The sequence below is a fragment of the Rhinopithecus roxellana genome, chromosome 17, assembly GCF_007565055.1.
Source record: "Rhinopithecus roxellana isolate Shanxi Qingling chromosome 17, ASM756505v1, whole genome shotgun sequence".
NCBI classification, from domain to species: Eukaryota; Metazoa; Chordata; class Mammalia; order Primates; family Cercopithecidae; genus Rhinopithecus; species Rhinopithecus roxellana.
The window spans coordinates 6,626,398-6,650,503 of NC_044565.1; the positions used below are offsets into that span (position 1 = coordinate 6,626,398).

At 58.5% G+C, this 24,106-nt stretch overlaps 1 protein-coding gene across 20 annotated transcripts in view; it reads left to right on the forward strand.

Annotated features, from left to right (window-relative positions):
- Nucleotides 1–24,106, forward strand: part of TSNARE1 (t-SNARE domain containing 1) — a 139,383-nt gene that overhangs the window by 39,717 nt on the left and 75,560 nt on the right. For 14 of the 20 annotated variants that reach the window (XR_004054310.1, XR_004054309.1, XM_030921019.1 and 11 more), the window contains 4 exons: nucleotides 10,321–10,409; nucleotides 10,529–10,655; nucleotides 18,809–18,958; nucleotides 20,158–20,676. Coding sequence is in view for 18 of the 20 variants with exons in the window: in XM_030921019.1 (XP_030776879.1) it covers nucleotides 10,568–10,655; nucleotides 18,809–18,958; nucleotides 20,158–20,676 (757 nt within the window). In the remaining 2 variants the exon portion in view is untranslated. Of the gene's footprint in view, nucleotides 1–2,876; nucleotides 8,577–10,320; nucleotides 10,410–10,528; nucleotides 10,656–18,808; nucleotides 18,959–20,157; nucleotides 20,677–24,106 lie in introns of those variants that run through there. The other 6 variants (XM_030921024.1, XM_030921025.1, XM_030921027.1 and 3 more) reach the window with 4 other exon arrangements.

The following is a 24,106-nucleotide window of genomic DNA, read 5'->3' on the forward strand; positions in this document are numbered from 1 at the left end:
AGCTCGTGGTCCAGTGGGGAGACTGCCATGAGGGCAGACATCAGGCCTTAGTGCTGGTACAGGGAGAGCACCGAGGAACCCTGAGTGTGGAAGGTGGGGCAGGTAAAAGGCACTGCAGCCATGGGGCGCCAGGCACCTTATTCTAGATCCGCTTTGTCCCTGTGACCTTGATAAGTGATTTTCGCTCCCCAGGTTTTGTTTTCTCATTTTAAAAATTGAGGTTTCACTTAGAGGATTGCTGGTGCAGGTGACTCTTCTTCCTCACCTGGAACCATGCTGTCTGTCATCACTCATCGTCCCCTTTGATCCCCAGACAGGTCCTACACATCTCCACAAGAGACTGTGGTCTCACGAGCAGGTGTGACCAGACGCAGGGCACCATCTGTTGGGCATCCCGGTCTCATGCGAGAGCGTGCGTGGTCTTCACCCTGATATCTCTGGGTCAGTTGGCTTCCAAAGCACCCTGAGGGCACATTCATGGGTGGGTGCCATTTTGGTGGATTCTATGCACAGTGGGCAGTCGAGGGGAGGGTGGTCCAGGGGACATCAGTCACAGCTTGAAGGCTCCTGTGGGGACCAGTTCGTGGTGTCTGGCCCTTCGGGTAAGTGGCAGGCTGGGCGGCTCAGGATTCCCTGGGAACGCCTTCTTGAGGTTGTGTTTTCATGTTCCTACAGGGACCAGTGGACCAAGAGGCCACCTTGAAGGGGCTCTGTGGGGGCTGGTGAGAAGCTTAGGGTGGCCTAGGGAAAGGGTGCAGTGGAGCCAGGCTCATGGGGCTGGGGAGGGGCACAAGGCCCCTGTGCACCCTGAATCGGAGCTTTAACCCACATCTCTTCTCCCTCTCCTCCCTGGTTCCCACCGAAAAGGCCACGTCTCCCCAGGCCACCTCCACCGGTGATGGAGCCGTGTGACATTTTCTTACAGAGGGCAGGGCCAGCAGCCTCCACACTGAGCTGGAGGAACTAGGAAACAGGATCCAGAGGCTCCCCGCTTCCTCACCAGGCCCTGCTGTTTCCTCTGGGCCACGTGGTCTTGGGATGGCTCTCCCTGTAGGGCCATCCCTGGCAGATACCAGTGCACAGGGAGCCACAGCTCTCACACAGCCACGTGGGGAGATGACAGAAGGTCCTCTTCCTTGCTGGTGGCTTGGAGACTGGTCTGTTTGAGCGTGGCATGGTGGCTGTGGGCTTCTGGGGGACCAGGACCCCTTCTAGGTGTCTATGCGTTAGGGTGGGGCCAGGGACCTGAGTGTCCAGAGACTTGGAAGTTGGGCTTTGAGTTCCTGCCTGGGACCTGAGAGTGTCTCACATGTTTCATCTCACTGGTCTTCATGCCCACCCTCAGAGATCTCCCTTCTTAGTCTCATTTTACAGATGAGGAAACAGATTCAAGGGCAAGGACTTGCTGGGGCACAGCAGGCTGGAGAGGACTAGCTAGAGGCTGAGCTGGGACTTATCTAGGTCTTCTGCTCCTGGACTGGGACTGTGCTGTGGTGTGAGTGTCCCCTCCAAAGTTCACTGAAATCCGGTCACCATTGTGATGGTATGAAGAGTGGGACCCCTGAGAGGTGACTGGGTCGTGGTCACTGCTGTATCTGGGGGTGGGCTCCTGATGAGAGGAAGCGCCGGCCCCCGCTTGCTCTTGGCCTCACGTGCTTGTGTGCTTTTCCACCGGAGGCCCCTCTGTCTTGGACTTCCCAGCCCCCAGAACCACGAGCTGAGGCCATCTCTTTTCTTTACAGACTCCCCTGTGTGTAACATTCTGTTACAGCAGCAGAAAGTGGGCTCAGACGATGTTCTCTGCCTTACACTGAATGCTTTTAGGGATTATACAGAGAAGTCGAAAGAGGCCGAAAATATCCAGGGCAGGGAGGTGACCTACTGCTGTCAACATGGGTCTGTTGAGGCCAAGTAAGGGAGTCCGCTCATTCATGGTGGGAGGACAGCTCCAGCAGCAACCCCTGAGGCCACAGCTCCACTGGGGTCCTAGGTCTGTCTCTTCCCGCCTGGGAGTGGGATGCCAGATAGGGAGCTCTCTTTTCCTGGGATTGCCCCTTCCTGTGCCGCTGTCTGATTGCTGTCTGTGGAGAGGCTGTGTTACAGGTGTGGTGAAAGCTGCGTGCCAGGCAGAGGAGCTGCAGCATGGCCACCTGTGGAGGTTCCCGGTGGGCAGCTGCCCTGCACAGTAAGCCCTCCTGCTGCAGGCGATCAGGGCGCCTCATCCATCATTCAGTTTCTCCTCTTGAACTTTGCAGTTTCATTTTGCCCGGGAAAATGGTTTCCCCCAAAGGGCAGGCTTCGGGGAGCAGAGGTTTGCACTGTGGTCTCTCCCTCTGGTGGGGTGCGGCCGAGGGCTCCCGGCGGTCTGCAGCGGGCGCTGGCTTTTGTGGTCTCTCCCTGTGGTGGGGCGTGGCCGAGGGCTCCCGGCGGTCTGCAGCAGGCGCTGGCTGTGGTCTGGCCGTTGATCTAGGCGTCCGCTCCCTGTGAACTGGCAGCTCCCTCTGTCTCTTCCAGCCTTGTCTGTGGAGCTCGCCTGAGGCTCACTGAGCGAGTGTGAGGGCAGCATGCCCGCCACTGGCCAAGGGCAAGCCCGAGCCTGAGCTCCCTGGGAGCGAGTTCAGCTCCACCCGTCACCGCGTTGTTTCCCAGAGGACAGGGGAGGCTGGGGGCTGCAGAAAGCCCGTGCGTGAGCCGCCCAGCTGGGGCCAGAGCCTGCCCCAGGATTCACTCCGCCACACTGGGTCCGCAGGGGGGCACCGTGGAGGCCACAGGTCGCCCTTGCCCTGGCCCCTTGTCCGGGTGTGGGCCCTGGGCTGCTTTCTGTGCCCTCGCTCCTGGGAGGCAGCGCCACTTCCTGCCGTTGCCTCTGCTGCTGCATGTCCCAGCTGGTGGCTCAGCACTGGGCTCGCCCGAGGAGCCCATCCCTGCATTCATGTCCTCCAGCCCGAGTTGTCAGGGGCCTCTGGTGCCCTCACTGACCAGGCACATCCAATCAGCTGCCCTCCTCGTTTCCTCCCCCATGGGACAAGTGTGATGCCGCTTTCCTGTCTGTCCCTGTTTGGAGCACAGAGTCTTCGAGAGCAGGCCAGGTCTGTCTGGAGCTGCTGTGTCCCCACCATGGTGCCCGGGTCAGAGGTTCAGGGAACGCATGCCTGAAGGTGAGGGCGGGACTGCTGTCCGTTTGACAGATGAGAAAACCAAGGGCGGGAGAGCTAATGCGACCTCTGTGGGGCCTGGCCCTGCGAGCGACCTGCTCTCAAGCCAGGTTGAGGGGCTGGGGCTGTTCTGGAAGCCCGGCCTGGAGAACACTGTTCCCACCTGCTGGGGGAAGGGCGGCCCAGTCTGGATATCCTCTGCCTGTGTGGGGCCCGGCCCCCTGCCTCAGAGGCCCTGTTGGGGAGTCTGACTGAGGGGCTCAAGACCCACGCACTGGCCCCACAGCCCAGGGGTTGGGGACCCAGCCCCAGAGCTGGGGCCGGGAGTCTGGTGGGCAGTTGGGTTGGCCTGCTGCCTGGCCTCCCCTCCTCCTGGGCCTGGGTGCTTTGTCCCAGGGGCAGGCTGAGTTGCCAGGGTGGTGGCATGCCTGAAGTGGGTGTTCCCTGGCACCGCCACTTCCCCCGGTGCCCTGCAAACAGGATCTGGGCAGTGCAAGGACAGACGGCTCCCTTCAGGCTGTCGGGGGTTGGGGGCCCTGGGAAGAGCCGGCGCCAGCCTGAGGGGCATGAGGCCGGAGGGGCTGGTGGCTGGCCTTGGCGGGCACGGAAGCAGCTCGGTAGGAAGCCTTCTTGGGAGCAAGTGGGGCATTGTCCCTGGCCTCCGTCTGGCCTCATTGAGGCAGCCCTGGGGCTCAGGCCATTCTTGGGCAAAACAGCCTGGCAGCCTCTGCCCACCCCTCCGGCCTGGCCCTGCTGCCAGCTTCCGCCCAGCTGGGCTGCGAATGGCTTCTGCAGCCTTTGCCTAGGCCCTCAGCCACATCTGGCTCAGCCAGTGCCCACTCTGCCCTTGCCACACTCCCCCAAGGGACTCCATGTCCCCCTCAAGCCTCGTCCCTGTTCTCTGCCACATCCCCTCCTGGCCGTGCCTTTGGCTGCCCAGCCCTCCCTCCTCTGAGCACTGGCCCTGGCTAGGTTATGCTGGCCTGCCTTCTCCTGGAGGCTTCGGGGGCCCCACCATGTCCTGAACTCAGCAGGGTGCTTTGGTTGGGAAGGTCTGGCTCCCTCTGTTGCTGTGCCCAGGCCTTCGAGGCCGCACCCCACAGTGCCCGGCTGCTTTCCTGGCTTCTGTGCCACGGCCCTTCCCTGCACCCACCTCACTCCTGGGAGGCTCTCGTGGTATCAGGGTGAAGTCCCACCTGAGTGAGCCAGCATGCCTGGGCGCTGACCCCTCCTCCTGGCAGGGCAGCTGTGCCAGCTGTGGTTGGCAGTGCGCTCCTTCTGGGACAGGAGTGGCATGCTGCGGCCAGGGGGTCTGAGGCCTTCTGGCGTGTTTCATGCCCTGCACTGACGGCTGGCTGACCCCGGGCCTTAGTGTCCTCTTCTTGAATGGGGTTATAACTCCTGCCTCACAGTGTCGTGAGGATCAGCCTTGCTCACAAAAGTGAGGCACCTGGCCAGGGTGCTGAGCAGGTGCAGGTGAGGCAGGCAGGCTCTGGGTGGCCGGGGGCCAGTCAGATTCTCTTTTGGGGATTTCCACGGCTCCCCTGTGAATGGGACGCATGAGAGCACCTCCTCATGGACTCGTGTGGCATCCAGCGACGTGAGTGGTGCCGAGTCTCAGGACACTGGCTCAGCACCTGTGAGGGCTGGGCTTCTCGTTCTTTCCCCCTCAGTGAAGGGTGGGCTGATCCTGTGGGGGTCCTTGACTGGGGACAGGAGACAGGGTTTCTGGTCTGGCTTGCTGGGACGTGCTGAGGTCAGGGCAGGGCTGGGGTGATGACGCACTGGACCGGGCCAGCCCTGGGTGAGGACGGCTTCAGCAGGTGTGCAGCCTCCCCTAGGCAGGGAACAGGTGGGCGTCTACATCTTATGGAGCGTGGCGATGCTCGGCCTGACATGTGGTCAGCATCGGGCTCTGAGGTCAGGTATGGGCAGGAAGGTCAGGACGGGAGCACCTGGCTGGCCTGGTGGGGCCGTGGGCTGGCTGTGGGGTGGAGGAGCAGGAGCAGCATGGGGGAAGCCAGAGCACAGCCTGGCAAAGGCATGGAGGTGGGAGGCAGCCTGGGTGAAACAGGCAGAACCCCCAGAGAGCAAGGGCGTGGGGCAGGGGCGCACCAAGAGCTGAGGCTGGGGCAGGACAGGGCCCAGCTCCCAGACACCTTGGGTGCCGGTGTGGGCACAGGGGCCACTGCTGGCTGGGGCAGTACTGGGGAGGGCTGGACCAGCGCAGGATGGGGGTTGAGTTGGACACTGGAGGGAAGTGGAAGCGTGGGGCACCTGGAGGGTTTGGGTTGGTACAGCTTAGTACCCTGTGGCCCCTTGTGATCTCCCAGCGATGGGGGGCTTGCACACACTGGGTTCCAGGTGTCCCGAGTGGCTGGCCAGGCGGGGCTGTTAGTAGGCAGAAGACACGTGTTCCCAGACCAGCCGCCTCTGCCTGCGGTGACTCGGTGGCCCCTCCCACAGGTTGGCCTTTGTCTCTGTGTTGGCTGAGCAGACACAGGTGTTTCATGTTCCCGTGTGCAGCGAAATGAAATTGTGAATTTGGTCAGGTGGTCTCTTTGGTGGCGACTGAGCAGCTCACGAATCTTCACTCCCCTCCGCGTGCCTGGCCGGAGCAGAGGGAATTTGGGCAGCCTTCCAGTCCCCCCCGGGGGCCCCAGCTCTGATTCAGCTGAGCTCTTTCAGACTTGAATCTCTTCCCTCCTCCCGTGAGTGCTCCTACCTCTCATGAGCCCTCCTCAAGCTTCCTGTGCTCCCCCTTGTCCTGAAACCCAGCAGACCCCGCTGCCCTTTGCAGTGATGGCCGCTGGCTGCTCCTCCTTGTCCTGAAACCCAGCAGACCCTGCTGCCCTTTGCAGTCTCATGGAGCCTCTGCCGTGGCTTTTGTGACCTCTGGTTAACATCCCCCCAACTTGTCCTCATCTCCTATGTTGTCTGTGGGGCCCTCTCCTCTCTCCACAGAGGCTTCGCTCCCTGGGAGTTCTCTTCCTTACAACTGTCCCTACACAGTGGACTCCCCTTCTGCATCTAGCCCCACCTCCAGGGCTTTGGGTATCTGCCTGCCTGCGGGAGCCCCTCTGCGCTCATCCCTGCACACGGCTCCCCTCACTTTCTGGCATGAGGAAGTCAAAGCACTGTCCTCGTGCCTTCTGGGCCAGAACCTGGGGCTTGTCCTTGACTCTCCCTGGGTTCAGTGCCAATCCCTAGCTCCACCCTCCCTCCCTGCCCAGGTCCTGGTTTCTGCCACCACCTGCTCACTGCCTTGCCAGCCCCTCACGTGCCCCCAGCAGCTTGCTCTCGATCCTGAAGCAGAGGGAGCTCCCCAAACACAAGTCTCATGTCAGGCCTGACTGACCCCCCTCAGTGCCTCACCATCATTTTAGGTGATGCCAAGTAGTACCCTGTGCTGAGGACCCCCTTGAGCCACTTTCTTGGGACTGCTGGACCCTCCCCACCTGGGGTTTGAGCACCCCTCCCTGAGTTCTCTGAAAGCCTCTGCAGCAACCCTTGCCCAAGACGGCTTGTGCTGGCTCCTCCATGGAAGTTCATGTCCTGAGGCCGGGACAGGCCTGCTCTGCTGGTGTGGTGGCACTGGGGCACGAAGGGTGTATCTGTAGGATTGGGCCATGCCCTGCATCAGCTGTGTCTCCCTGTGGCCTGTGCGGCCACCTGGGACAAAGCTAGGTGCTCTGGGGCCGCCTCCCAGGGATTTAAGGAGAGCCCTGGATGCTCACCTGGCTCTTGTGTGCTGAAGGCACCCCCCGAACAGCCCTCCCCTTGGTTCCAGACACGTCTTTCTAGATGATGTTTCACTGGAATTCTACAAATTAAGGCTTAATACTTTAAAATTATACGTGCATGTAGTTTAGAGAGTAAATGAGTTAAATGAGTTGTACAAAGTTAATTAAGAAAAACAGTCATCCCCAGTCACCCTCCATCCCCTTTCCCAGACTCATCTATGCTGATTCTTCTAGTAGATTCTTTTGATGTTGCTCTCTAAATAATAGACCTCTATTGCTACTTGATTTTTTAAATGTTTATGCATTATCAGCTTGCAAGATGAGGATTCAGGTCTGTCTGCACACACAAGTACCTGCTGTCTCACAGGTACACACAGGCACACACATGCCCACCACATATGTACACACATGCATGCACACACACCCAGGGGCACGCACACACATGTGCACGCACACACGTATGCACACACTTCCTGCTTCCCCTCCTTCCGGTGTAGCTGCAGTGTTGTCACACTCTCAAGGAGACCAGGGCTTTCCTAATTAGAACCATATGTGCTACTGGAATCAGCCCAGTCATAGGAAACCGGAATGATTTTCTTCTCTGCTCAACCTTTGGTTTTCCCTGGAGTTTGTAACTGCCTTTGTTTGCCTGGTGTTTTTTGTACTTCTTAGGAGCCTGAAGCCCTCCTCTAGCTCTCAGTCTCACGTTCCTTCACATCAGCGGTTTGGCTTTTGTCTTCTTGAAGAAGTCTCTCTAGAACGTTCTCCTGGGGCCCTGTCAGTGGGCTGCCCTCCTTGCCTGGGCACAGCTTTTGCCCTGGGTCCCCTTCAGTTTCTTCTGGTTGCAGGCGGTCCAGGCCTTCTTCCCTCCTCACGGTTCCTGGTTCTGGCAGAGCTCACCCTCGAGTACCTCGCCGAGAAAACATGTGTGGAGGGGTGGTCTGGGGACCCCCGGTGTTGGAAATGGCCTCCTATGGCCCTCACACTAGTTCTGCCCGCACTGAAGCTGTGGGGATCTCCCCAGTCACCGTGGCCTCTGGTGCTGGATGTGGGACTTGGTTGCCTGTGGACAGTCTCCTTGTCTGGGTGTCCCGAGGTCTCCCGGGGCGTGAGGGGCCCCTACCCAGCTTGAGTGAGCTCCGGCTGGGATCCGTGTGAATGCTGTTGCTGACGATTCTCTTCCCCTGGCTCTCCTGTCCTTCTTTCTGAAGCTCCGCTTCCTCCGATGGAGAAGTGCCTGTGCAGGGCCGGTGGTTTCCTCTGACTCCCCGTGTCTTCGTGCTCTGGTTTCTGGAGGCGCTCGCTCTGCCTGCCCCTTCTATGGAGCTCTTTGCTGCTGCTCCCAGTGTTGACTTCTCGGTGCTCCTCTGTGTTCTCCGAAAGTCCCTTTCTTGGCGTCCCGTTCCTGTGCTGGGGCTGTGAACACAGCCTTTGTTATCTGGGCTCGTTCCTTTGAGGGCAGTACAGAGAACACAGGCGTTGGAACCAGACTGCCCGGGTCTGAAGCCTTCTCCACCCGTTACCAGCTGGGGGACCTTGGGCAAGTTACCTCACCTCTCCGTGCCTCAGTTTCCTCAGCTGCAAGGTAAAGATAATTGTGGCCCCAGCCTAGAGGGTTCTGTGGATGGATCTGTGCGAGCAGTAAAGCGCCTGTGTGGTTGTCATCATGCGCCAAGAGGTAAGGAAGTGCTAGCTGCTGCGCTGTTCCGTCTGAGAGTTTTCTCTCTGGATAGTGTGTGTTTTCCTCCACGCTGTGTTTCCCCCGTGTGTCTTGGGCTGTCTTCCACATCTGAGCTTTTCCCGATCAGGCCCCGACCCGTGTGTGGAGCTCTCTGCTCGCTGGGTTGAGATTTGCCTCTCACTCGGGGCTCCTGGAATCCCACCTGCCCTCAGAGCCCACCCTCCCCTGGGGCAGCAGACTTCTCCTGCCTCCTGTCTTCCCCTGAGACCCAACTTCCTGCCCACCTCCCCATCCCAGGCAGTGTGGAGAGAGGGGACTGGGCAGGTACCTGGGATGGGAGGCCTGAGACCCGTGGAGAGAGGGGCTGAGCACCGCTCTGCCTGCCGCCTCCCTGCGTGGGGCTGGACGTCTTCATGTGCCTCGGTTGAACTCGGTGCAGCGGCAGCTTGCACCAGCAGCAGGTGTGAGTGTGGCAGTCCTGCTGGGCCTGCCTGGAGGGTGCCACGGCTGTAGGACGGCACTGCTGTCCCCGAGGGGTTTTGTTTTTGGAAAATGCAGTGGTTTTTAATAAAGGTGTTCTCTGTGTTCACAGTAAGAGCTTTGTTATTTAAAATGAATTACTATGGTGTCAGAAGGCTGCGTTTGAGTTCCTAATGCGGTGGGTGTTGGTAGGTGCGATCCGCAGCCACCAGAGCTGTTTGGGTCCCGATTGTTCTGAGCAGGGCAGTGGGGCCCACTGGGGCCATGGTGTCCTGGTGCTGCCCTGCTCTGGGCGGGGCTGGATGGCACAGGCAGGCATCTTGCTCAGAGGGAACGTGGGGGTCACACCGCCTTCCCCAGCCCTAGGGACTTGGGCCTGTACTCAGCTGGCGTGAGGCTCACTTGGCTCTGAAACCTGCCTTTGTGCTTCGGGTGTTATTGTGGGAGGTGTTTCTTGCCCTAAGGTGTTTAGAACTGAGTGTGGCCTGGCTGGCAGGCTCCATAGTGATAGCGTTAGGGTCTAGGCCAGTCAGAAGCTGCCCGCACAGGGACCCCTGTACACAGGGAGGACGCTCTGGCAGTGTCTGGGCAGGAGAGCTCCCGTTGTCCTCTGGTCGTTTGCTCTGAGTCCCTGGAGCTGCAGCCCATGGGAGGAGCGGTTTGGGCAGGATGCCCAGCTCCCCAGGCCAGGGATAGCTGGTGCCCCAAGGATGGCACTAACGCTGTGAGTTACGTGTTTAGTGCTTACCGTTTGCCAACTGTAATGTGTGTCTGATTACATCTCACAACAGCCCTAAGACGCAGGTCCTCTTCTTCCCCTTACTTCACAGATGAGGAAACTGAGGCCCAGAGAGGCCCCGTGGCTCTTGCCCAGCTGCACAGGTTGCACTCAGCCAGGGCAGAGCCACCCCGGGCCTGACCCAGCCCCGCTACCGTGGAGTGCGGCTCAGGACAGCGGAGCTGGAGATGCTGGCGGGCTGTGTGAGCGCAGGGTTCTCAGCCTGGCCTGGGCCTGACTCACATGCAGTGGATGCTGTCCTGCCTGCATGGCGGGGATCCTGCCTGCATGGCGGGGGTCCTGCCTGCATGGCGGGGGTCCTGCCTGCATGGCGGGGGTCCTGCCGGGCCCAGTGCTCCCAGAAGCCAGCTGGGATGCTGGTGGTGGGGGCTGGTCTTTAAGAGCCGGCTCACCTTGCTGGGGGTCCCTTTTGGGAGGGCATGGGGCACACCTTCCTCAGGCTGTGTTTCTGTGTTTCTACAGGGACCTGTGGACCAAGAGGCACCTTGAAGGGGCTCTATGGGGTTGCTGTTTGGGGGCTGGTGAGAAGCCTGGAGCAGCCTAGGGAATGAGTACGGTGGAGCCAGGGTCCTGGGGCTGGGGAGGGTCAGGAGGCCCCTGTGCACCCTGAATTGGAGTTTTAATCCCCATCTCTTCCCCGTCTTCCCCCTGGTTTTCCTGTTTCCTCCAGCTCAGTGTGGAGGCTGCTGGCCCTGCCATCTGTAAGAAGATGTCGGACGGATCCATCGCTGGCGGAGGTGGCCTGGGGAGCCGTGGCCCTTTCGGGGGACCTTCAAGACAAGGCTATCAGCCCCTAGGTAATGATAGTAGCTGGCAGTGGGGGCAGGGAGGAGGGGATGGCAGTGGGTAGGGTCCCCACTGTGTCATGCTGATGGCTATACACCAGTTCTGTTCTGTTGAGGAAAGTGGCCTGTGTCCTGAGATGGGGTGTGACTGCTGAGCTCAGGCGATTCAGGCCCCTGGAAAGGAAGCATCAGGAGTGGCTGTCCTGAGTGTGGGCAGACCTGAGTGTCCCAGTTCATGCTGGGCATGGAGCTGGCGCTCGGAGAACCAAGCTGCTGGTGGGTGGTGCTCGGGGTGTTTGGAGAATGGCTGAGGGGATGCAGGATCCTACCTGGCCTTCCTAATGACGGTGTGGAGCAGGCGGCACTTTGCACTCCGTACAGAGGAGGAAGCTGAGGCCCCTGGGGCTCATAAACCTCACCCCAGGGTCATGCAGCTGGTGCAAGGTAGAGCTGGGGTTTATTTCTAGGTATTTCAGAGCGTATTTTAGACAGGGGTGCGCTGGGTTAGGATGGCAGCAGGGAGGACGGGTGCATTGGGATAGGATGGCAGCAGGGAGGACAGGGGTGCACTGGGTTAGGATGGCAGCAGGGAGGACGGGTGCGCTGGGATAGGATGGCAGCAGGGAGGACAGGGGTGCGCTGGGTTAGGATGGCAGCAGGGAGGACGGGTGCGTTGGGATAGGATGGCAGCAGGGAGGATGGGTGCGCTGGGATAGGATGGCAGCAGGGAGGACGGGTGCGCTGGGATAGGATGGCAGCAGGGAGGACAGGGGTGCGTTGGGATAGGATGGCAGCAGGGAGGACGGGTGCGTTGGGATAGGATGGCAGCAGGGAGGACGGGTGCGCTGGGATAGGATGGCAGCAGGGAGGACGGGGTGCACGTGGCTATTGGTGACATCACCAAGTGCTCCTCCTCATCTTGCCATCACCACTTAGTGCCTTGCAGGCCAGGTGCTCTAGGATGCTGTCATCCTTCCTGCCCACTGGGAGTGCTGGGCTGGCCTGATTTCCTCCCGCTTCTGCCTCCCTTTCCTCCTTCCCGCCCAGACCATTGGTCCAGCGTCTGCTGTGTGCCAGGAGTTGGGCAGGAGGCAGAGTGACAAGTGAGTCCTGTGCCCTTGGGGGCCCGTGTTCTGACTGGGATGGTTCTGAGATCCTCTTTCTTGAGTGCTAGGAAGGAAATGACCCAGGGACTGGGACTGCCAGCCCAGAGGGGTGGGCTGTGTGAGCTGAGGAGGGCCCTCGGGGAGGGGGTGCTTAGTGGAAAGTAGAGGGGGACCCTGGAGGAGGCAGCCCCGGGAGACCTAAATGAGGGTGTCCTGGGAGGCCGGTGTGGATGTAGGTTCCTTCCATGGGCCAGGGGAGCCTGTGGGGCCTTAGGCAGGGCACGGTGTCAGCTGCTTGATCTATATTATGTTTAAAAATGTGTTCCGAGGGACGCTGAGTAGACACAAGACTGGGCGTGTGTGCGCGTGTTCATGGGGTGTAGATACGGGTTCAGATCTAATGGTTTGGAGGTGGTGAGCCTGACCCCCAGGCCCCTGCTCCTTTACCCTCCCCACTCCTTCGTCCTTGCCCTGAACTGTGTATGTGCTGCATCTAGCTGGTTCTTCACAGTTTTGCTTATTTGTGTGCATATCCCTGAGCCGTATGTTGCTGAGCTGTGCAGGTTTTGAACTTCCCTGGGCTCAGACGATTTGTGGGGCTCCGGGTTGTGCTACTTTTACACGTTGTGTTCTGAGAGCCTCCACATTTCGCGTGGCTGCGGCCCCTTCGATTTCGTGCTGCATCATGTTGGGTTCTGTGAGCACACCGCGGCATCTGTGTGTGTTCCGCATCTCAGGGATGCTGAGGCTGGCTCCCGTGTCCTCCCTCACAGCCTGTGCCCATGGCCAGGGCCTCTGCTGGCACACAGTGGGGTGGCATTCCTGGGCTGGGCCACCTGCAGCTGAGCCGACGCAGGCCCCACCCAGAGCCCTCTTTGCTCCACGTCCTTGTCAGTACTCCGGGGTGTCGGACAGCGACGTCTTGCCAACCTGGTGGGTGTGGCTTGTTCTCTCTGGTTGGAATGGATGTTTCTCTGATAATGAATGGGATGGATCCCCTTTTCGTGTTTATCGGGCATGTGGGTCTTCCTGCCAGGGAGCACTGTTTGTCTGCTTTTCTCTTGCGTTTGCCTTGTGCTTATGGGTTTGCAGGCTTCCCTCCTGTGCTCTGGAGACGAAAGCCTCATCAGGTGGGTTTACACAGCCCCACCCAGGCCCGGCCGGCTTCTCGCTGGGAGGCCTGCTGGGAAGCAGAAGTTCTCAGCCAGGGCAGCCTTGCGTTGATCCATCATTCCCTTCGGGACTTGCACTTTTCTGTTCAGTAACTTCCATCACGAGATGATATTGCTGCCGTCTTTTACTTCCCTCTGAAGATTGAACAATCTGTTTTTCATATTTAAGACTTGAATTGGCCTTTGATTTTTGTTTATGGTGTGAGGTGGGATGAGTGTGGAGGGGAAACTGTGATGTTGTGTTTTCTCTGTTTGAAGAACAAATTGTGTGGACTGTGGAATTGCTTTTCTTCTGCAGACCTGCTGACAGCTCTGTGATAAAGTTTTCATTTGGGTTCTCTGGTCAAGTTTGCTTTTCATATGCCAAAATCCACCTTAATTTCTATAGCTTTACTGTAATTCTCAATACTTTTTAGAAAAAATTGCGCCTCTTATTTTTCTACAGAAGTGTCTCGGGTATGTTTGGTGGTTTGAGGTTGACCGTAAGGTTTAAGATCACCTGTTGCACCCTGGAGCTTTGACTGGGTTTGCCTGGCGTCCCTGCGTCCGCGTGGGGAGACGTGGCTTCTTATCGGTCTGAGGCATCCAGTCCGTGAACAGACACACATCTTTGTATTTATGGGGTTTTCTTTAATGTTTTTCAATGAAGTCATATAACTTTCTCTATAAAGATCTTACATATCTTTTCTTAAATTCATTTCAACGAAGTAAAAACTTTTTTTTCCTGCTGTTGTAAGTGGTACCATTCCGAATATTACATTTTCCAAATGCTTCTTGCTGGTATGTGCATGCAATTGTCTTTTTCTAAGAAACAGAGTCCATTTTATTTAATTTTTGAATATTTTATGTTTTAATTTTCTGAATGTGGAAATTTTCAAACACATCAGAGTAAGCACAGACACGTCGCAGCCACTGGTGTACCTCAGCTTCCCCTCACTGCTCGTGGCCAGTGTGGCCGTCCACGTGCCCCCAAGCTGTCCACGTGCGGTGTCATTCTGGAGTGAATCCCAGATAGCAGATCATCTCATCTGGTAATATTTCAGCGTGTCCCCAAAGAGAAGGACTCCTTTTATGTGTGACCAGATTTCCACCGTGACAGCTCGTTTGGCCGCTGTACACAACCTGCAGTTGAAGTGGCCGACGGCCTCTGGGAGTGTCTGTTTCAGAGATGCTGTTTAACATGGAGCCTCCCGAGATCCCGTGCTACGACTGGCCCGTGCTCCTCCTCCGAGTGTGTCTTTGTCTCTGGCTTCCCTCTGTCTCTTTATTTCCCTCCAAGTTTGTTTGTGGAAGAAACCAGACTTTTCCTGTGTGGTGTCATTGATTTTTGTGTACTGGTTTGTGTCCAGCCAGGTTGCTAAACCCTTTTTTTTTTTTTTTTTTTTTTTGAGACGGAGTCTGGCTCTGTCGCCGGGGCTGGAGTGCAGTGGCCGGATCTCAGCTCACTGCAAGCTCCGCCTCCCGGGTTCACGCCATTCTCCCGCCTCAGCCTCCCGCTAAACCCTTTTTATTGTAACGATTTGTCTGTGGAATCTTTTGAGCCTTCCCTGTAGATGGTGGTGTTTGTGCATAATGACAGCGTTTTCGCTCCTTTTCCAGTGCTTGCGCCTGTTGTGTGTTTCTTTTCCTGGCTGGAACCTCTACTGCAGAGTTGAATGGAGACGGTGGTTCTATTCTTGGTGAGTTTGTGGAAGAACAGGATTATGTATTCCTTGAATGTTTCGGGGATTTTGCTGTTAAACTGTGCGGATCTAGTGTTTTCCTTTGTGGAGAGATTTTCTGACTGCCAGTTAATTCCTCTAGTTGTAAAACGTTATTCAAGCTTTCTATTTCTTCTTGGGTCAGTTTTGTTAAGTTGCATTTTTTCTGGAAATTCTACTGTTTTATCTAAATGTTCAACTTACTGAAATTAAATTGTACACAATAGCCTTTTGCTGTCAATTGTGACACTGGGGCACCCTCATGTAATGATTAAGATGCAGATGCAGAAGCTGGCCTGCCCTGGTCCCAGCCCTGCCCCCCCTGCCTGCCCTGGTCCCAGCCCTGCCCGCCCTGCCTGCCCCAGTCCCAGCTCTGCCAGTCACAGCGTGCCAGCCCTGCCTGCTTGGTCCCTGCCCTGTCTGCCCTGCCCTGTGTACCCACCCTGCCTGCCTTGGTCTCAGCCCTGCCAACCCTGCTGCTCATGAGCTTTGTGAGCTCAGGGTGGGGAAGGGGAGGCGAGAAGAGGCCTCTGGCCCGGGGGTCATGCAGATGGATGCATCGACACCCGTGAAGCTCAGGCAGGGCCGCTGAGAGCTGTTGGTGGCTGCTGCTGCTTTCACAGCCTCAGAGCCTCAACCACGTCCCCTTTCTCATTCCTGATATTCTGTATTTGTACCTTCTCTGTTTTCTTTTATAGTCAGTATCAACAGAGACCCCGCAGTTGTGCAGGTCTCTGCAGAGACGTGGCTCCTGGCTTCCCCCTTCTGTGCGTGCGAGTTTTAAATCGTGATTGATTTCTGCTCATAGTTTCATCACTTCACTCCTTTCTTTAAGTTGATGCTGTTTTATTTTTCTGACTCCCAGATTGAATATTTACCACATTCATCATGAATATGGTAACTATTCGTTTCTAACAAAAGCATTTGAAATTAGAAATTTCCCAAGAAACTGCTTTAGTTGAATGTCACACATTTTGAAATGTACAGTATTTTAAATTTTTGTTCAGTTCTAAATAACTTTCCATTATGATTTCTTTGTTTAGGAATTACTTAGAAGTTTACTTCATCATTTTCAAATGTACTTTTTTCCAGTTGTCTTTTTAAAGTGATTTCAAACCCGCTTAAACACATCTGAAAGAAAAGCACCAGTGTCGTCCGGGTTTGTTGAAAGTTGTCGTGGCCGGGGCTGCTTCTGGGGTGCGGGGGCAAGCCTGGCTCAGCCTCCTTTGCTCCCCTCAGCTCTTGGCCTTCTGTGTGGGTGGGGCCTTCGAGGACCCTCAGAGCTGGGCAAGGCCTTCCAGGCAGGCCGGTGGGGCCTGGACGAAGTCCCCATGGGTATAGGGTCAGCTGCATGTGCCCAGTCCCTGCTGTGTGCCGAAGTCCGGCCACCCTAACTGGGCAGCACCTTAGGGCCCTCGCGTCATCGTCACGTCATCTGGACAGAAGCAGCAGAAAGCCAGCTAGTGAGTTATCAACCCATACATAACCCAAGTACACAGAGGAAAGCTCCACAGAGCTCCTTGCAAACCGGCCAGGTCCGTGGACAGCTGGGAAATGTCGCTGTCTCCTCGTCGCACCAGCAGTGGTCAGCCTCGCAGTAACCTGGCAGGAAAGGAAAATGTCAACATGCCCTTGGCAGCCTGGGGTGGGAACATGGGCCACGGGGCGGGTGGGTGTGGGGTGCTGGGAGCAGCCAGCTTGTGGCAACCTGGGGCGGGAGCAGAGGCTGCTGGGAGGGTGGGCGTGGGGTGCCGGGAGCAGCCCCCTTGGGGCAGCCTGGGGCGGAAGCGGGGGCCACAGGGTTGTGGGGGAGGGTGGGTGTGGGGTGCCAGGAACAGCCAGCTTCGGGACACCCAGGAGTGTTCCTTCTCTTAGCCCAGCCATACTTCCTCTTGGACTCTGTCTTGGGAGACAGACACACAGGCAGAGGTGTTCAGCATGTATGATCTGTGTGAGTGCTGACTCAGAAATCCTGTAAGTACCTGGCTTTAGGGAAACGAATGTGTTACAGCTGGGATAGAATTCGATGTGGGCATTAACATCACATTGTCGAAGGCCCTCGAGTGACCTGTGTGCGTGCTGTGATTTGTGGTGAATGTGGTGCGTGGAAGAAGCAAAGCCAGACACGCAGTATTTGCTTGTGGAAGACAGCCGCCCACCTCCGGGTTCATCATGTTTATCTCCGGATGCTGTGATCTTTATTTTTTTATTTATAACTGTCGGCATTTACATGTTTTCTGTAATTTGTGGGTATTATTCTATTCAAAAGCATACAGTAAATATCCCAGGCCTGTCCCTGCCATGTCTGGATTCATGTGGCTCGGGTGGGCAGAGCATACTGGCACCTTGAGGGGCGTGGGGAGCAGTGTAGAATAACGTGGGTGCAGTGGGTAGGACCTGGACTTGGGGTAAGTGGATTCAGTGTGGTGAGGTGATGGCGTGTTCTTGAGTGACAGCAGGGCCTGTGGTCTCTCTGGGGGCCTGTGGGACCCCTTTCTGAGCAGAGGCTGAGCTCAATTACCAGGTGCCTGGATCCCCTCGCAGGCCATTGTCTGGGGTTTCCGGCCTGGAGAGTGTGTCTCTGTGCAGAGAGAGGATGGTGTGGATGCCAGGGGAGAGGGGCCTGCCGGGAGCTGGAGGGACCGGCCCTGCTCTCTTTGGCGGTGGCGGGGGCGGGCATGCTGGAGGTTCATCTCATCAAACACTGAGAGGCGCCTGTGACTTGGGGCCCCTCCAGACCTTGGCCAGTGCCTCTCTCATGGGTGCCTGGTTTTCCTAGGGCAGCGTCTGTCTCCAGACTGTGGCTGCTCCCTCCCTGGCCCCCGAGAGGGTTGTCATCTTCTGACTCTGATCCACTTTACTGCACTTCTTTGCCCTGTGGAAACCTCCGCCCTGAAATGAGCCAGGCAGCTGCCCTCTTGTCCTTCCGCAGGCTTCTCCCTCTTCCCCCCACCAGGGCCCAGAGCTGGAGGGTGAGTGAGCCCCAGAGCAGGGAGCTGGGCACTGGAGGCCGTTCCCTGAGTCTGTGTGGCCATAGGTGTGTCTCTGCCTGTGTAGTTTGGGCAGCGCTATCTAGGGGCGGGAGAATGGACCAGGTGGCCTTTGGGACCTCTCCTACCTCCCGGGGATCTGGTGAGAGGCTTTGGGGAAGTCCTTCCCTCCCCTCACGTTGGGCTACAGGGTCCCCCTAGAGGGACCCCGAGTGGGAGTGCACCAGGCGGCCCCTAGTGTCACTTCTCTGAGGGTTGCATGAAGGGCCTTTTCCAAGAGCTGCTGCTTCAGGCACTTGGCTCAGGGATGCAGCCCTGGGATCCATTGTGCCGACCTGGCCCTGGAGGCCACGGACGTGGCCAGAAAGCGCTTCTGAGCCAGCAGCATCCTTGTTACCTACTGGGACATGTCCCGGGAAGAACAGATTGCAGACAGGCACGTGGGGTCCCGCTTCGGAGGCCTCACTCAGACTGGCGCACATGCGTGTCTTTGACTCTGGGGTGCCGTGGATCGAAAGGCACATTGTGGTTCCGGAGATGTTAAAATGCTTCTATGAGGTGCATCTGAGGATCAATGAATTTCAGTGAAATGTGTCCTGAAATGTTTTGTGAACAATGGAAAGAATTAGAGAAAATTATGATGCGTTCTGTGTAGGGCCCAAACACGTGTGGGGGCTGGGAGCCGGGAGAGGTGGAGCACGTGTCTCTGCCTCCGCAAAGCCGAGTGGGGACAGCAGTGTGGCTTTGCTTTTCATCTCCCATACGCTACGGAATGACACTTTTATAAAATGCAGTAGAATGATTCTGAGTGCGGAGGTCGCAGCAATTTCGAATCGCCTTAAACGATGCTGGAGCCGCACTTCCCATTTTGTACTTTGTTGCTGACTGGTAATAGCTGTCCAGGGCTTAATCTGTGGCTACCCCTGCAGGCCCTGGGGGTTGTATGCTAGTTTGCAGTCACATTTCAGAACTGGTTCAGAGAAAAATCCGGAACACCTAAAGTTCTGAACTCCTTGCTGGCATTCAGCAGAAGGGGGATGATCCAGAGGATATAGCAGGCAGGGAGGGCTTCCTGGAGGAGGAGCCCTGAGTGGAGCATCTTGGGTCCTGGGCGTCTGCTGTCGGTGAGTGGGCGCCTGGCACTGCCAGGAGCGCCCTGAGCTGAGAGTAATCGTGACTGTCCCTTGCTGTCCATAGAGTGCATTAGATGTTGGACCGAGTATGGAATCCGCCATTTCCCCTGCCCGTCGCCAGAGAGCAAGCTGCAGAACCCCTGTGTGGGGAAGGACGGGGAAGGTGATTTGGGGCCGGCGGGCACACCTATTGTCCCAAGGGCCAGGAAGCGAGGTACTTCACTCAGACGCTGGGTCTGGGGGTCCTGGGAAGGCGGCTTGGAGATGCAGGTGCGGAGGAGGGCGGGGTCAGCAGGCAGGAGCTGCAGGGAGGAGGCTGGGGCCAGGAGGTGAGGGGCTTGTGTTCCCTGCCCCCCACCAGGCTTCCCCTGAGTAGGGCCAAGGGTGCAGCCAGCCCAGACAGGCCACAGGATGGAAGTTGCTGATGGCCAGAGCTGGCCAGCCCTGTAGGGTCAGGACTGAGCAGGGGTGCTCCCACTGGGGGCTTTGGACCTGCTCACGTGGCTTCTCACCCCCAAGCCCGACTGTCCTTGTGCAGTGGGCTGGCGAGGGGTGGCAGGGTGCTTGGTGTGGTTTGGCGAAGAACAGGTGTGGTGACCTCTGCGGGTATCCTGGTGATCTTCCCTCCTGGTGGAGAGGCCCCCTCCAGGTGCTTTTGGGATGTCAGGCCCCTGGTGAGAGGCCTGCACTTGAGTGCTCTTCCCTGGGGGCTCAGACATGCCGCACCAGGGAACCTGTGGTGTCGGGCACTGCCCCTGACTTCAGGAAGCTGGTCGGGTTAGTGAAAAAGCTCGTATGTGAGCAAAGACGCAGAGACTTGCCACTGTTGCCAGCGCAGCCCTGTTCCCTTGCAGGGTGGAGGGCTGTGGAGGCAAAGGATGGCAGGGGGGTGAGGCTGCCAACCAGGCCACCACATCCCCACCAGCCTCGGCCCAAGTGCGGGAGGGGAAGCTGAGGCCAGTGCTCAGGGGCTCTTAGTTGTGCTGTGGGCAGGTAGGCAGCCTTCCAAAATGTCAGCTGGAAGGCTGTCCCCAAGTGAGGGCTGACCCCAGGAGCAGCCCAGCCCTGGCCTGAGGGCAGGAGAGGGTCCAGGGCTGCAACCTAGCCTGCCTGGCTCCCGCACGCCTGTGGTGCCTGCAGGGGCAGGCAGGGCTAGTGGTGTGCTGTCTTGGAGATGGGGCACTGTGACCCAGAAGCTACGTGCTTGCTGACGGCACCCGGTGAGGCAGTGTCAGGGCTAGGGGATCGTGGGCCCAGGTCTCTGGACACCCAGCAGGGAGGGGTGGTGGTCAGGACCAGGCAGCCATGTCCCGAAGCAGCAACCAAAGAGGAGGTGCCCTAGGGAGCTGCTGCTGGAGCTGCTGCCTCCACAGGCCCAGGGCCTTAAACGTCCACCTTTTGGTGCCTTTCCAGGGCCTGGGGTTGCCCTTGAAGGCAACCGGATGCCGGAGCCCACCTCATCACCCACCACATCACCCACTACTGGCCTGAGGAAGGACTTGGCTGCTGGGCCCCATGGCCGGATGGCGGGGCCCAGCGCTACCCGGGCCAAGAAGAGGAAGCCCAACTTCTGCCCGCAGGAGACCGAGGTGTTGGTGTCCAAGGTGAGCAAGCACCACCAGCTGCTGTTCGGCACGGGGCTGCTGAAAGCCGAGCCCACTCGCAGGTACCGCGTGTGGAGCCGCATCCTGCAGGCTGTGAACGCGCTGGGCTACTGCCGCCGTGACGTCGTGGACCTGAAGCACAAGTGGCGGGACCTGCGAGCTGTCGTGCGGCGCAAGCTGGGTGACCTCCGGAAGGCGGCCCATGGCCCCAGCCCCGGTTCCGGCAGGCCCCAGGCCCTGGCCCTCACGCCTGTGGAGCAGGTGGTGGCCAAGACCTTCTCTTGCCAGGCCCTGCCCTCTGAGGGCTTCGGTCTGGAGCCGCCCAGAGGTGAGTTCCTTGCCCAGCTCACCTCGCTAGGGCACCACTCTGTCCAGCAGGAAGGTGGGGCCCATCTTGGCCATGTCACCCTGCATCTTCCTCCACAGCGCCTTCCTCCCTCCTCCCCCTCCCCGCCCTCTTCCCCCCACCCTCCCCGTCACCACTGTCTCATCAGGAGTGTTCTTGTTCATTCATCCTTTCCCATGCACTCTTCACTCATCTATCCACCCACCCATCTGTGCATTCAGCTGATATATATTACGTATAAAGGGAGCATTAGTAAATTGTGTCTCCCTGCTTGGTGGTTGACTTGGTCTCTCCCTCACCCCATCCTAGAGTGGAGCCGAGCATGCAGACAGGCAGGACAGAGTTCTTCTGTCACTGTCACCCAGTCACATGCTGGCACCATGGCCGTGGTGAGAAGGGCATTTGCTGTTGCTGCCTGGGGTAGACACACACGCTGAGAATCAGGGGTTTCTAGCTGTGCTGACGCTCCCCACAGCCACGCGTGCCCGTGTTCCTCCTGCTGTGCTCTGTGCTACTCAGGAGAGAAAAAGCTAGCTGCAACTTACTAAACTGGTTTTCTGACCTGGGTTTCAGCGCCGTGGTTTGAAACATGTTGCTCTGTTACTGTTTTTAACACCCAGAAGAGACCTTCTTACAGGCTGTGCCGCCCCATGGTGTCAGGGTGAGCAGGTTGAGACCTGTCTGCTCAGAGCTATAGCGGGCCTTCTGTGGACCCCGAGGCCGAGGCTCCGGCAGAGTCCCTTTTCCCAGGGAGAGCATTGCTCTGTTGGTGTCTGATGGGTGAGGGAGGTCCACAGAGGTCAGCGTGGGCCCGGGGTCTCAGCTCCTGCTGTCGTGGGCCCAGACAGGTGCTGGGCATAGGCAGAGCGTCTGAGCTCCTGCTGTGGTGGGCCCGGACAGGTGCTGGGACAGGTGCTGGGTGTAGGCAGGGCGTCTGAGCTCCTGCTGTGGTGGGCCCGGACAGGTGCTGGGACAGGTGCTGGGCGTAGGCAGGGCGTCTGAGCTCCTGCTGTGGTGGGCCCGGATAGGTGCTAGACATAGGCAGGGTGTCTGAGCTTCTGCTGTGGTGGGCCTGGACAGGTGCTAGGCGTAGGCAGGGTGTCTGAGCTTCTGCTATGGTGGGCCTGGACAGGTGCTGGGACAGATGCCCGGACAGTTGCCTGGACAGGTACTGGGATGGGTGCTAGGTGTAGGTGTGGCGTCTGAGCTCCTGCTGTGGTGGGCCCAGGCAGGTACTGGGACAGGTTCTGGGCGTAGGCACGGTGTGCTGAGCTCCTGTGATGGGCCCAGGCAGGTGCTGGGACAGGTGCTGGGTGTAGGCACAGTGTGCTGAGCTCCTGTGGTGGGCCCGGACGGGTGCTGGGCGTAGACACGGTGTGCTGAGCTCTTGCGGTGGGCCTGGACAGGTGCTGGGACAGGTGCTGGGCGTAGGCACGGCGTGCTGAGCTCCTGTGGTGGGCGCGGATGGGTGCTGGGACAGATGCCCGGACAGTTGCCCAGACAGGTGCTGGGACAGGTGCTGGGCATAGGTGTGATGTCTGAGCTCCTGCTGTGGTGGGCCCGGGCAGGTACTGGGACAAGTGCTGGGCATAGACACGGCGTGCTCAGCTCCTGTGGTGGGCCCAGACAGGTACTGGGACAGATGCTCGGACAGTTGCCTAGACAGGTGCTGGGACAGGTGCTGGGCGTAGGCACGGCATGTGCTCAGGCCTCTTGACTGTTGCATGAGGCCGTGCTGCAGGAGAGCTGGAAGAGGAGGGCAGCAGCCTGGTTCCCACACTGGATTCCAGCTGTGGGTCATGAGGCCTCCATCCTGCTGTGGAAGCTGCCTGGTTATGGATAGGCCCTGCCCTGAGACTGGATGGGTCCCAAGAGCACGGGGCTGCAGCCAAGGTTCTCCTCAAGACAGTGACTGGGATCTGCCCGCACACCCGAGCGAGTGTGGAGCTGACAGTGTCTGGAAGAGATCTGAGCAAGTGCTCCCAGCCCCACCTGGACAGGCAGACCTCAGCAGGCATCTCTGGTGCTGCAACCTCCTACCCAGCCCCAGGATGAGGTAGTAGGCAGTGGCAGTCCCGGCACCGAGTCAGCCAGCCTTGCTGCAGGAGCTTGCTCGAGCTTGACTGTTTCAGCTTGAGGAGAGTCTTTACGGGACAGCCCTTCCTCTTGGCACAGTTGGGGGCTGTGGGGGAGCCCCTCTCTGGCTGTCAGTGGGATAGCTGGCCCCAGGGCCTCCCCTTTGCTCTGTGTCCGAGGACAGGTGCTCCTGTCTCTGGCAGCTGCTGCAGTGGCTCAGTCGCCCCCGCAGTGGGGTCAGCCTGTATTGTGGGCGGCCAGCAGGGTCTGGGACTGGGGTGACACAGAGCACTGCTGTCGTGGGCTGTGGGCTGCTTGTCTCTGGCTTTTACGTGAAGAAGGCCTCCTGCCCGCCTCACAGGGATCGGGTGGGTTTCCTGGTGCTGCCAGGGCTGGGGGTGCTGAGTGAGCCGGTGGCTGTGCTGGGCACTGGGTAATTAATGGGATGATGGAGGAGGTGGCAAAGTTGGAGGCACAGCCCGTGGTCCTCTGCAAAAGGCCTGGGCCGCAGGAGGGCTTATTGCAGCCTGCCGGGCAGTGAATGGCTGATGGACAGTGACACCGACGGGGGTGACCTCGCTGGTGTGGAAGAAGAGGAGGTGGTCCTGGGGGGAGGTGGTGGGATGGCTTCATATCCTCTTCTACCTTCTGCTGTCCCAGCCTATGTCCAAGGCCTCTGGATGTGCCCCAGGCACATGCTCTGCTTCGGGTTGGAGGGTGGAGTCAGGCCCCCGGGCCCCATGTTGGCATGCCTGCTAGCCTGCCAGGGCCCTCCTGGGATGTGCCTGCAGCCCCAAGTGGCCTCCCCACCACTGCCTGTGCTTTACTCCTCTCCATGCTCATCAAGGACGAGCCTTTATTTCCTGTGAACAGGAGTCCCTTTGCCCTTGCCTTGGCAGGAGATGTGGGCCTGGATTGTTACCCTGAGGAAGACTGCTTGGCCCGGCCTCGGGGGGTGGGTGCAGGGAGGCTGGGGAGGGGGCACTTGAGGGCACTCTCAATGTTCTTGTCCTCCGTCAGTCCCCACTGTGCCGCTTGAACTCCCTCCCCCATGTCGGGCTCTGCACCTGAGAGGGTGGAGCCGCGTGTGGACGGATGGGAGGCGTGGGGGGGCAGGGAGGGGTCTAGGGGAGCATGAGAGTGTTTTGTGAGGCCTTCTTCTCTGACCCAGGTGGGCTCTGAAGGGCATTTCTCTAATAGCATACCTCATCTTTGATTTTGAAACAGGGTCCCTAAAGTGTATTAAAAGCTTAAAAAGCCAGCAGAAGCCAGCACACACTGCTCCTTCTCTGACACCAGCCCCATGCCGGGTTGTGGCTTCTCCTCTGGGCCCAGG